Source organism: Pundamilia nyererei, unplaced genomic scaffold, assembly GCF_000239375.1.
Source record: "Pundamilia nyererei isolate P.nyererei 1_Seehausen unplaced genomic scaffold, PunNye1.0 scaffold00041, whole genome shotgun sequence".
In the NCBI taxonomy this organism is placed as follows: domain Eukaryota; kingdom Metazoa; phylum Chordata; class Actinopteri; order Cichliformes; family Cichlidae; genus Pundamilia; species Pundamilia nyererei.
This window is the reverse complement of record NW_005187442.1, coordinates 1,982,064-1,995,252: the sequence shown is the minus strand read 5'-3', so window position 1 is coordinate 1,995,252 and position 13,189 is coordinate 1,982,064. Positions and strand designations below refer to the sequence as shown.

Below are 13,189 nucleotides of genomic sequence, written 5' to 3'. Positions count from 1 at the left end.
CTCTGTCAGTGCGCCCCAGGGCAGCTGTGGCTACAACGTAGCTTGTCATCACCAGTGTGTGAATGTGTGTGTAAATGGGTGAATGACTGAATGTAGTGTAAAGCGCTTTGGGGTCCATAGGGACTAAGTAAAGCGCTATACAAATACAGGCCATTTACCATACATCGCTTCTAAACCAGCCAAGTAAAGCTTACAGACCTCAGGAACTCTGAAAATAGCTCTGGTTGCCTGAGGTTTATATTAAAGGAGTTTAATGCTGTTATGCTACATGCAAACCTTTTTCTAGCAGGACTACAATTAATCAAAATACAAATTTTATTTATGTTTTCATATGAGGCCGAATATCTTTTGTAATCGGCTGTTATTTCTTTTTGTTGACCAAATTATTTTTGAATAGAAGAAAGAATAGAAGAGGTGGAGCAGCGCCCTCTAGTGGATAATCTTTCCTTCAGTGGATAATTTTTAGCAAGCAGTCACTAACGCCAAGCTCAAATTTGCCAACGGTAAGTGAAATTAAATAAGACTATAGTCAAGCCAAAAGCCTTAGATTCTTATTTAAGGAAAGGAAAATGTGTTGAACTGGGTTTTTTTTAAAATTAATTTAAATATTTACATGGGACGCAACCCTCGAACTGGAACCTAATGCACCACTTAAGTCTGGCCACAAGATGGTGGCAGCTCCACGACCTTATAATGGATTTTCATAGAAAGTCCGTAATTACTGTATCTGTGTTTGCTTTTTATTTCGAGTCAATGTCCTAAATCAAAGAAATTAGACGTGATAATACGTCTGAGGCATGCGTATTCTGAATGTGTCTGGGTTTTATTTTCTTTTAAAGTGACTCTGATTGGCTTTAAAGTGGGTAAAGTACTATTTCCTCGCCACATTAGAGGAAAATAAGTCAGAATAAGGGGGAGTTTCTGCTTTCTGCTCTGCTTTTATTAGTCTTGGATCCTCCTCCTCCCTTAGATCTAACACATGTAGCCACTTTGCAAAAACTTGAAGACGTCAGAAAGGCGGGCATTTCCCCTCTATATATTCCTCAGAGCTGCATCCCATCCTGCTACTCAGTTCAACCTGGAAAGCACTGGCAGGCGTCCTTTTTTTGTTTTTGTTTTTTTGCGCTTAGCAGCATGGAAGTGACCAAAGGAGAGGACGGGTCGGCGGAACAGGCAGCGTCTTTATTTGGGACACGAGAGGTGGAGAGTCAGAGGAGCATGAATGAGAATAAAAGGAGTACCCGCCGTAAAATCATTATTGGGGTATGTTCAGTTGCACTTTGGCAGCATGGAGGGCAACTTTGAGCGATTGACTTCCGCAGTGTGAAAGTCACACATTATAGTTAATGTATGTGTCTGAGCCACTCATATTACTGCATGGTCTTAAATGGTCTTAAATGACTTTTAAATTGGGAAGCCCTTAAAGTGTCAGGGACACTATTATTATAGATGATATTATTGATTAATAAGTAGCTGCTGTCTTTTGTCCTCTAGAAGAAATACTGGGGGGGGGGGGGGAATCATCTGTCCCTGTTTGAAATGAAGAGATGTCCATCTTTTTTCTTTTGTCTCATAATTGCAAACTGGATTCTGGGGTTTAAAAAACATTTGAAGGCGTCATTTTGGGCCCTGTTGAGTCTTAGTCCTTTTTTTTTTTAATGTATAATTTTTGTCAAACATTAGACAGTTAACCCAACTGGCACTGTGTGATGTTTAACTAGGGGAAGAGAACCATCGTCAGGGATCAAAAACCACATCCTCGGGTCAGCATTTCTGCACTGTTTACTCACACTGTCATTAATTCACAGCTGCCACACAGACGAGACTGTCAGTGTTGCCAGCCTGAACGTGGAAACTAAATGTTTTCACTCCACTGCAAACAGACACAGGCCAGCAGGCTCTCTGCAGGTGGACAAGACCTGCAGTTGTTAGTGTGAAGCAGGGCTGGGTGGAGCTCTGACCCCACAACGTTGACTCTGATCCAAAGTGTCGTTTCAGCAAAATACTGGGTGTATTCAGGCAGCTGGAAAATGAGTCGTCCTGCCAGCGCTTTGTTTTGATGTAGTTTTAGTGGTTCTAGATGTTACCGTGCAGAGGCACAGGTAGTAGCTGAAGTTGTTTATAACTATATTATTTATAACGTTGACTAATTGGGCAATTAGTTGCTCACATAATTGAGCAATATTTGTTTTACTCTAATGCAAACAGACAGGCACAGTGCTGTGATAGTCAGCACTGATGAAGATGTGTGTTGGGTTGATTGGCAGTTCCTGAGATAAACTAGCTATCTGTGCAAAGTGTAACACACCTCTAACTTTTATGAAATGTGTGGTAGGCTCCAGCACCCCGCCCAAGAACCTGAATTAAACAGTGAAAGAAGGTGGATGTGGACGTTTGTCACGGCTTGGCCTGTTCTTCTTGTGCTACCATCAAGAACAGACTCATTTAAACCGGCCCATCTTGACCCTGGACTCTCTTACAAAACACATTGTTAATTTTAAGATTCTGACTTGATCAATAATCTTCAGTGTCCAGTAACATCCCCACATCTGGGCCAGTAGATCAAAACTTTGGTAGCGCTTTAAGGTGTAATCTGTAATAATGTAGCATTGGTAAATATGTATATTGAATTATTAGTCTAAATCTGAAAAATAATAACTTAAAGGTTTAAAAATATGTCGACCAAAAGACAGGCTGTGCGAACTTTGACGCAATACTTGGCTATCTCCATCACTGGCAGGAATGGACATTTTAATCTGCTGGGTCTGTTCTTTGTTTTCCCCAGAACAGTATTTTTATCACAGAAGGAACGTCTCAGAAAACAACAGCAGCTTTTATTGTTCACAGGTCCTCGGGGCATTGAAACTAACCACACTTAGTCTTTGTGGAGGCTAAATCTGGAGTGTGTTTCAGTCTTTACAGAAAAAAATATAATTGAAGCAATTGTAAAGAAAAATACCGTTATGTTTTATGGACTTGTTTTATATTGCTGCGGTCATAGTCATATCAGAAAAACATGTTTCTTGCTGTAATATAGTGAAATAAATTGTGATTTTTTTTAAGTTGGAAGTGGAAAGTTAAACATGTCTGGAATGTTCGTGATTTCCTTCATCACTGAGGCATAAACTGCATGTCAAAGAAGTCATTTGAGAATGTGCGCATCCTTTCAGCTATTCACTTGCGACCTTCAGCTCGACACCACAATAACCAGATGCTGTCTGCTTTGTACCAATTAGACACACACAAGGTCTCATTTTTAAGGTTCACGACAATTCGGACAATAGCATGACTTTGTAGTTTCGCCTCTGTACACTACCACAGTGGATTTTAAATTAAACCAATCAAGATGTGTTTTAAGTGCAGATTGTAAGCTTTAGTTCAATGGGTTTACCAGAAAATGGTGCAGTAACTACTTTGCAATACATCCCTAATGTCTTAAAACCCCAAAATAACTCAAAAATAAGTAAAAGCTCAATCTTGAGTACCCACTAACACTTTATGACAATGAATAATAAAGTGAATGTCTACCACTCCTTCACCACATAGATCTGTTCAAACTCCACCCACCTTAAACTGTTTTTTTCTATGGTAGTTCCTCTTTTGCCCTGCTGCCTGAGAAGCTAGATTGCTTCAGTTGTGCAGTTGTGCACCTGATTAACACAGAAAAGTAGCAGAGCTGTTGTTATTTTTTTTTGGATCAAGGATCCAGGCTTATGCGAGAGCAGCTTGTCATATCTACCATATCTTTCAGCTTTGTGCATGTCATAAGGCCACACATGATGGCAGTTTGATGTGTAGCCCTTAGCTTTTGTGTCTAAGTCCACCCCTGAACTAGAATGACACTTCCCTAGAAAGAGTTTTTGTGTTAGCCTTTTTTTGATGTCCTCTTCGAAGATGACTTTCATCTCTAGTTTAATTTCAGAACCTTTACATCATTCTCTTGTAGACAATGGAAAATGAGTGGTGGTCATGGTGGGGGGTCTGAATAAATATTAAAGCGTGTTTCAGGCAGCCCAGTAGGTTTCCACCAGACAGTCTGTTTACTTTCACAACCCACAGAGACCCCGTCTTTAAGCATTTCTGTGAAGCCCATCCAAGTTTACAGTTTTTTTCACCTATAGCTGGGGAAAATAAGTGCACGTACCCAGACACCAAATACAGCAGTGCGTTTTCATACCTGTATAGGAATTCCAGCTCTTGTGAATCACACTAAGTAGATTACTCCTGCTGTACTGCTGTAGCTTTCTAGCTTGGGAGGATCGGACTAGTTTTGGCTTGAGGATTTGTTTGTTTAAACTGTAAATCCTCTGTAAAATCTTTCCTCTAGGAAGAATTTATGTTTTTCCACTTTAAGCCTGTTTTTTTGAACTTTTTAGTTTAGCTTTTTCCCCCTTTCAGTTAAAAGTAATAGACTACAGAAACAGTGTGAAAAGATTAAAAATGTATCATTTCTGAGAGGAAATTAGACTCTTTGTGCCAGCAAAAAGTGACACCAGAGAACAAGAGACTTGCTTTAAACTATGACTTGTGTTGTGCTAAGGAAATATTTGCAGCTGCGTTCCCAGCAGAGAGGTGATAAGATGGTCATAGGAATAAAAGGAGATGAGCCATAACGCACTTACATATTATACTCTTTAAAAACTGTGATTGCAAGGCACAATTTTACCAGAATAATAAATATTAAAATCTGGCGACACATTTAAAATGAAGATTTGCAATGCCATAATGAGTAACTGGCCTGGTTTGGGGCATTGCAGACGCTTCAAAATCAGCATCCGTGATAACCCTGGTAAACACTGTCATTTCTAAGTAAAGTAATCTTTGAAACACCCATCTAATTACAAACCACTCGCCCCCAGGGAGCTGCTGTCCTGGGGCAGAAAGGTTGTGATTTTTAAAAAAACAAACAAAAACAATTCTGGATCACTACTTCCAACTGCAGAGAGCTGAGACTAATATATAGACAGATGGAGATGGTGTGGAAATTGTTAAAATCAACAGTTGAGCCTGTGAGGATACAGATGGAAGTCTCGGTGGACGGTAGAAGGATAACTGAATAAAGCAACGTATCTAAACCTCTTCAGCTGCAGTAATGGAGTAGGGCTTTGAGCTAAAAGCTAATGTAAGCATAATTAGAAGTATACAGAAAACAATAGCATGGTGATCGAGTAGTGTTTGCCACCCTAGTGTAATTCAACAGGTCCCAAATGCCAATTCTTAACAGTAAAAAAGTAACAAAGTTGCATAAGACATGTACATTTTTATTTTAACTTGGAGACGTCAAACTCTGTATGTTTTTTCTTTTTTTCTTTTCTTTTTTTTACATGATTGTAGTTTAGTAACAATGCACACAGAGTTGTAATCCGATCAGGGGTTTTCCCCCTGTTGGACGAGGATCTGGGGAAAAATAGCATGCTGTCTCTGGTGCGTAAAGTGTAAATAAACGATTCAATAAAAGAATTTTTTCCAGACACAGTTTTTAAACGGAATTGAAGACAGTGAAGTACAGAGAAACACTGAGCCCGTTTCTTCTTGACCGTCTCGTAGCTTGGCTGTTTTTGTGATTCTCAGTCTGCATCTGCAGCTGCATCACATTTTTTGAAAAGAAAACTTGGAAATTTAAGAGGATCATGCGAGTCAGCTGGGTTCCTCTGCGAACTGTGGATACAACAAATTTATTCATGATCGGTCCATTAATATTATTTTAAGAGCCTGTAATGTCAGCCTCGTGTTAGTGATGCTAAGAGGCAAAATAACAGCATGATTTAGTCATTAGGTGAAGAGGATCCCATCTAATACTTGCTGTACAACAGCCAACACTGCTCTCTCTAGAGCTGAAGCTTTGAGTGTGGACGTGATTTAGTTTTGTTAATCTTGAGAGAGACGAGATTTTGTAGTGCTTGAACCTTTTTCTTTTCTCAAAGTTCAAATAGTTCAAAATAAACAATGTGAAATTAGTGGCTGCTATCTCTAACAGCTTTAACAAACATCTTGCCATTTTATCTTCTGGGTTATAGGTTCTGCTGCTGTGTTTACTGGTGGTTATCCTGGCTGTGGTGATTTTTCTGAGAAAGGAGAAAGGATCAGGTAAGATTGACTGTTTTAATTAACCAGCATTAAATTAGTGTACATTTCACCTCCTCATTCTCATAATTCTTGCCCAATGGCTGTTGGAAAAGTCCCCAATCCCCCTCCCCCATCCCTCTTCCCCCTTCATGATTTGTGCTTCATTTATAGCATATTTTTCATTCAGCTTGGATTACATTAAAATTTTAAAGAAACTGTTTTGGCCTGGTCACCTTGGATTGCGCCAAGTGAGCCTGGGACTGGCTATATTCCATAGTACTAATAGAATTTATTTATTTAACACCCCTGTTTCTCATCAAACCGCTTTATGCATGTTCTTGTGGTTTAATAAACAAGTTAAGTGTATCTTCTTCCTCAAAACAGCAAAAACAGTTTTAAGAAAAGCTACATTTCTTCACTGCCACGTTTGATTGCTTGCAGTCCCTCTTCCTTTGGTTGGTGCATATCCAGACATATTGCTGCTGCAGCTGTCAATAAGTGGTACAAGATGAAAATATTAGCGGGACTTCGTGTCACTGCAACACACATGTGCATCCTTCTGCGCAGGAAACAAAACAACAATCCGCATAAGTCTGTTACTGCAGGATATCTTTGAATTTTACTTTAGTAGATATATAGTCTGTGAAGTGCTGGTGTTGGAAATGTGAAGAATGTCAATACAGACCTCAGCGCCCTGTATTCATGAGGATTTCAATTGCTTTTCCTAATGAATTCTCAGAGTTGACCTTCGATATGCAGCTGTCAAAGTGCTGACCCGCTTTTTCTTTCACTCACATGTAAATCTGTGTAGTACCACATTAATACATTTTCTGTCTGAGCTTTGTCTAAGTCATGGTTTTCACTCCTCATGGACAGTGAATAGAGTGCTTTGGCTACAAGAGCGTGAGACAGATTATCTCAGGTTACATTTCTGGCATTTATTCAGCGAGAACTCATTTGGTGCGGTTGTCACTTGGTAAAATAACAATCAAGGCTCCACACTCTTGTGTATAGCACCTAACATCCCGCTGCAGATCCTCCAGAAACTTGAGACTTGAAGTATTTAGAGGAGCAGTAGAGAAGGATAAAGTTACCAACCAGGCAGCAAAAGAGAGACAGAGAGGTGAAAGTTAACCCCCAAGACGCCGCATAGGTTGAGCGTATGTTTTTGTCAGGGTGGTGCAGGCTAGTTTTTTCTGTCCATGGTTGCAAAACAAGTCGTAAATACCCTCTTAAGTGACAGAGGAATGTTTTCTGCAGCTATAGATTCGCCCCAGTTAGACGTGGGCAGCAGTGTCAGTACGCTCTTTGTTGAAAACCACCATGCCAAAAACGCTCCTCCAATTTAGGGGGCAGCGGCGATGACTGTGGGCAGCAGTCCCCAGCCTGGGTGGGGTCCTCTCTCTCCTGTGGCATTTCCCTTTAACTTGCACTCTATTTTCTCCTCAGTTAACATAAAACCTTTGCATATGGGAAGAATGCTTCTTTTCACTCACCAGTCCTTACATCTGTGCAGCTTTGTTGGGACTTTCACATCTTTCATACTGCTGCTTTCTTGGTGAGGCCTTTGGCAACAGATTAAAAGAAACAAAAATAAACCAGAACTCCACTTGTTCCTATAGGCTGACGCTGTGTTGTACAAAATGCTGAGAGCGGCTTTTTATGTCGATTACTCACCATAGAAAGCCGTCTCCTGAGACAGAGCATCCCCGTGTTAAGTCCAAACCACATAGCTGGCCCCGACGCAGCGAGGAGGGGATTTTTCACCCATGTGCTAAGGCTCCCTCTGTCGTATGCCCTGTCAGTACAGCAGGAGACTTGATGGATGCATAAGGAAGGCAGATGTTTAAAAGGTTAAAGAGGTGACCCAAAATATCCTGCTTGGTGATGCCTTGCCTGTGGGAAAGTCCTTGAGTAAGGAAGGTTTCTTATCAACCTGTGTAGACCGTTACAACATTTGAGGGTGTATTCTCAGTTCGCATTTGATTACAACAACTAGAATAAATGTTATGATTGTTTTACTGTCTATTGTCTTTCCCAAACTAAGTGCTGCTTTTGTTTTCTAACAGCCCCAGGAAGCAACACTTATATTTGGTTTTTTCTGTTATAGATGTCTCTACATGACGCAGGAAGGAAGTGCTGCTCTTGCAGCTCTCTCTTAGATAATCATATATTACTGATGCATAAACAACAGTATTGTATTAGCGTCTCTCACAGCAGAAAGAGCAAGTGAGGGCTTTTTTCCTTTGTGTTTTTTGTTGTTTTGGGAGGACCAACCTTCATCTTCACGGAGCTGCTAAGACACCGTGCCTGGGATTACCGTAATAACCCTAATATCACTGAAAAGCGCAGAGTCGCTGTTTTCAGGAACCGTTGCAATTATTTCAATCAAGCAAATGGTTCAGGAGTTACGGGAGTTGCAGATATTGAAAAGAGGGTTACAAAACATCTGTCTGATGCCAGCGACAGGTTAGGCTTGAGAGAGTTAAAAGAACGGCAACAAATGGAACATGTAAAAATATGTAAAACCCAAATCCACCCATCAAAAGAATAACCTAATAGTTGTGTGTCTTTGATACAGACCCTCTCATTAGTAAATGCATCAAGTAGGCACAATAAGAGCTCTAATGAAAATGAGGCTCATTTCTTCTGGGTTGTCATAATAACCATGAATTGAGGATAACGAGACGGGATAAACGCCGTCACCAGTCTGTCACAAGGCTAACACAGAGAGGAAAACAGTCTTACATTCCCATCCTACAGCCCATTTAAAATCAAATTAACATGCATGACTTCGATCAGTTGGTGGAAACCCATGCAGGCTCCTGCAGAACACTCAAAAAGCCAACAGCAAGATTCAAACCAGGAGTCTTTTTCCTGACTGGTGTCATTATCCAACACGACAGACATGAAGTGAAACTGTGATATCATGAAAGCCCTGTTATGTAAGGAAACAGCTGAGGGCTAAAAAGTTTGCACTGAGTACAGTCTGTACTGTTGTGTTCACAGGTTATGTAGTTCCCTGATGTAACAAACCAATTAATGCATTCTTAAAACATCATTGTATATATTTCACTTATCAGATAAAGTGAAATAATGACGTTTTTGGGGGGGAGGGGTTTCAATGCATGTGTGGATACATCAGGTTACAACGTGTTATGTTTCACTTCTTTGTTTCCAAGATTGTTTCTATGGTGATCTCATCTTCTCCGAGGCAAAATGAAAGCGTAGCATGTGTTCTGTCTCGAAATGCTTCCAGTCTTCTTGTAAATGTGGATGAAAAAGTAATGTCACTTTGCACTCACACATCCTCTTCACTGGTAGTCAAATTATTCAACAGTGCCATTTAAAGGGTGAACTTGACAGATTGCTTTAGTTTCTGTCCACCAGATGGGATCATATTATATCCTCAAAGCTTGTCAGGTGATGTCCTTTTGTGGTTTAACATAGATTCCGTTATTTATATGAAAGGTTTTAAAATCTGTAAGAGTTTAAACTGAGGATCTAAGTGGTTGTCAAAACAGTTCTAGTAACTTACCTTCCAAGGTCACTGTGTCATGTTAATATATATTATTTATTGACATTTGCTTTAACCCAAAAAGTGTGCTGAAATTAAATAGAAAACCTCAATTTTCCTTAGTAACACAGTTCTTTTCTCACAGGAGGGGAAGTCTGGATGGAAGGGCCCTTTCAGGAAGTCAGTCAGCCACAGTGTCCTTCTGGGTAATATAATACTTTTGTTTGGCTTCAGCAATGTGAAAACAGATTTACTTTTCATAAAATTGAATGCACAAATTCCACCTGGACTCCTTTGGATTACATCAGCTCTGGTCCTCCTCTGTCTGAATCCTAAGTTGTAACATATCACAGATCTGAAAGTGGAACTATTTAATCATATCACCCACATTTTCCCTGAGAAGAAACCATTGTTCACTGTTAGCAAACATTATCAACATACAAAGCAGGCTAGAGTTTCCTTTCTGTCACCCTCTGGATGCTTACCCAGCTAACGTCCATATTTTTTCTCTTGTAAATAGCTGAATCACGGCTTGTTTTCTCCCAGTGGTGTTGCTTTATTGGGAAAAAGTAACTGTCTCTATGGAAACTGGGGTAATGGCCGAGTAATCAGGCATGTGTTGATGAGTTGTGTCTGTGTGTTTGCACGAGAGCGTGGTCACATGTTTGTGTTTCTGTCTTGGCGAGGGAGTAACCTCAGACAGACGCGTCAGACTGTGGAAAAATGGTCCTGCGGCTCCAGATGAAGCTATTTTAGTTTGAAAAATACAATAAGACACACAAATGTCTGTATTATTTATATGAGTGTTGTTTTTTATTGTTTCTATGGATACACCACACTTTTACTTTCCTGACAGGTTGGCAAAATCTTTCTTATGATTATTTTGGTTACTAGCATATTGCTGCTAGTTTGAATGGGTGTGATGGGCTTGCTCTCGGAGCTATTGTAAAACTTTTAAAAGTGACATGCAAACCGGAAATGGAGAAAGTTTGCCTTCAGCATAAAAGTTCTACCATAGTGCTGCAGTTTCAAAAAGCACATGTTTTACTTTGAAGTTGAACCTTCCCTATTTCCACTTAGCATCACTTTTACACATTTTACAACTACACAGCTAATACCAGTAATAGACGACCAGTACACAAACTGGCCAGTGTTATGTTTCTCAGGGGAGTTTTCTGGCTTTATTGTGAAGCACTCTGTGATTTTTATCTGTGAAACATGCTTTATAAATCAGAGGCAGACAAATTTTAAACTATGTCCGCATGATGTCACATGAGAACCCTCAATAAACTGCTTTAATTGTATCTATTTTTATATGATTTTCTGAATTCTATTGATGATTTTATTCTACATTAACAATAAAAAATGAAAGACATTTTCATATTTGCAACTCTACAGAAAATCATAACCAACTCTTCCTTCTCTAGGTCTGTTTCACAACTTTTAGCTTGTTTTGGTTTAATGCCAGCGCTGCTACATAGTACAGCGCATTCAGCCACAGGTCTAATTCTTGCTCTCAGTGGCTTGACACCAAAGCAATGTTAAAGGGCAGACATTCTAAGAAAGGGACATGATGTTGAAAGACTTCTGAACTGAAAGGAAACCGATAGGAGGAGAGAAGATGATTGAAATGTCACAGATGGAAAAGTAAAGTCAGTTAAATTTTCATTTGTCTTAAATTTGGTTCAGTTTTTATGTTTCAGTGAGCTATGATATGAAAGTTGATTTAAAAAATGCTTCGAAATGACTGACTGTAGCCATTTCAAGATGCTGTTGTGTGATTAGACTTGCTTAAAGAAAAACTTGGCACTAGAAGGAGCGGAAAGATGACTCCAGATTATTAATGATAAACACAGGTCAGCGTCCCCTTAGAGAATGTATTTATCAGATGTTTTTCCTGTCCAGATTTTCAAAGCCTCCTCTCATCCTGGTGTCTTTGGACGGTTTCCGGGCAGCGTATCTGAAAGAACATGCGAGTCACATGCCTGTGATCAGCAAGTTACGTAAGTCAAAAACATCGCCTGTCTCACAGTTCTTTACGATTTACAGCTCAAGGTAACAATGTGACTTTGTTACATTGCAGGAAATAATGGAACTACAACACCATACCTGAGGCCTGTTTATCCCACAAAGACCTTTCCCAACCACTACACCATTGTGACTGTGAGTGTTTTTTGCTCATTGAGAAATACAAACAGGTTTGCTGGGCAACAGTGTTTGGTCAGTGATGATGAATAACTCATGTTGTGTAAGGATGTATTTGTAATTTGTAACTGTTCCAATGAACTTTAGAGCAGTTTTGTGTGCAGTTTGAATGTGATCTGACCAACCCAATTACCTGGGGCACTTACTACAAAGCACGTTCAACATACCCACATGACATTACTGGTTATTCATTTCCCAGGATTTCTTAATCTGCCAATAATCTAGCAGTGATTAAGAAACCCAGTATATGGTCATATAAGACATGGTTTTTGTAGCATATGACAAGTCTACTGGGAGCAGATGGCATATTTTACTAAGAGAAAACTACACAGCCAAAGCCAGCAGCATGTAAGTCAGCATGATAGGAAAAGCACCTAGTAGTTACAGTTAGGCTACGTTCACACTGCAGGCAAAAGCGCATCAAATCTGATTTTTTTGACCCTATGCGACCCATATCCGATCATGGTATGACAGTGTGAACGGCACAAATCCGATATTTTCAAATCCGATCTGGGTCACTTTCGTATGTGGTACTGAATCCAATGTTTTAGAAAGCGACTGCTGTGAACGGTCATGTCGCATTAAATCCATCTTTTACGTCACTGACACAAGACAGACGCCAATTATCAGCGCCCGAGAAGCGCCCGAGAAGACAACGCGAATGCTTCCTGGCCATCCAGTGTAGATGTCAGTGAAACTGTTGGGAAGACAACGTGAACATTTTATTTGTACTGTATAATCTGCAGATTCTGACAGAAATCTGCAACTATCCTTTGAAGCACCGCTCCTCTCTGAAAGAGCAATAAGGATCATTATTAGGTTATTTACATTATTATGTAAATAACAAAATAACTTAAAGCAAAAATTGGGAAACGTAAAGCCCGAAGTCTTTATATTAAGGGCCATCAGTCAAACAATACTGTTTGGTCTAGATCTAAACGGAACACGTTGTTTGTGACGTCTTCTTTTGCGCATGCGGGCCGCTTTGAGCGTTCACACTAGAGCACGTTTGCTGTCGCATTTTATTTGTAGTGTGAACAAGCAGACAAAAAAATCGGATTTGATCCAAAAATCGGATCTGAGCATTACGACCTGCAGTGTGAACGTAGCCTTAGAGTCCTGAATAAAGGTGTGAATGTGCCTTTAGTATGCCTCGGTTTCAGTGGTCAGTGAACTGAAAGGGATTATTCTCTATATATGTAAAGTGGGCATGAAACACTTGATGTATAAAGGTTAATTTACACTACCCCTGCTCTCAAAAACTGAAAAGATGTAACACTGTATGTGTAGCTGGATTTAAGAAACCTGTGATGTTGGAAAATGTCTGGATGTGTTGGGAAAAGACAGACTAGTTTAATGCATAAAATACGGCTGATTGATCTGAAGGCTCTCCTCCACACA

The 13,189-nt window shown here is 39.9% G+C and overlaps 1 protein-coding gene across 1 annotated transcript in view; it reads left to right on the top strand.

The window, feature by feature from the left end:
* The first annotated feature begins 984 nt into the window (after positions 1-984).
* enpp1 (ectonucleotide pyrophosphatase/phosphodiesterase 1) overlaps positions 985-13,189 on the top strand; it is a 40,232-nt gene continuing 28,027 nt past the window's right edge. Inside the window, exons 1-5 of the mRNA XM_005731091.1 lie at positions 985-1,263; positions 6,018-6,087; positions 9,729-9,789; positions 11,489-11,586; positions 11,667-11,746. Coding sequence (XP_005731148.1) covers positions 1,135-1,263; positions 6,018-6,087; positions 9,729-9,789; positions 11,489-11,586; positions 11,667-11,746 — 438 coding nt within the window. The 5' untranslated portion in view covers positions 985-1,134. The remainder of the gene's footprint in view (positions 1,264-6,017; positions 6,088-9,728; positions 9,790-11,488; positions 11,587-11,666; positions 11,747-13,189) is intronic.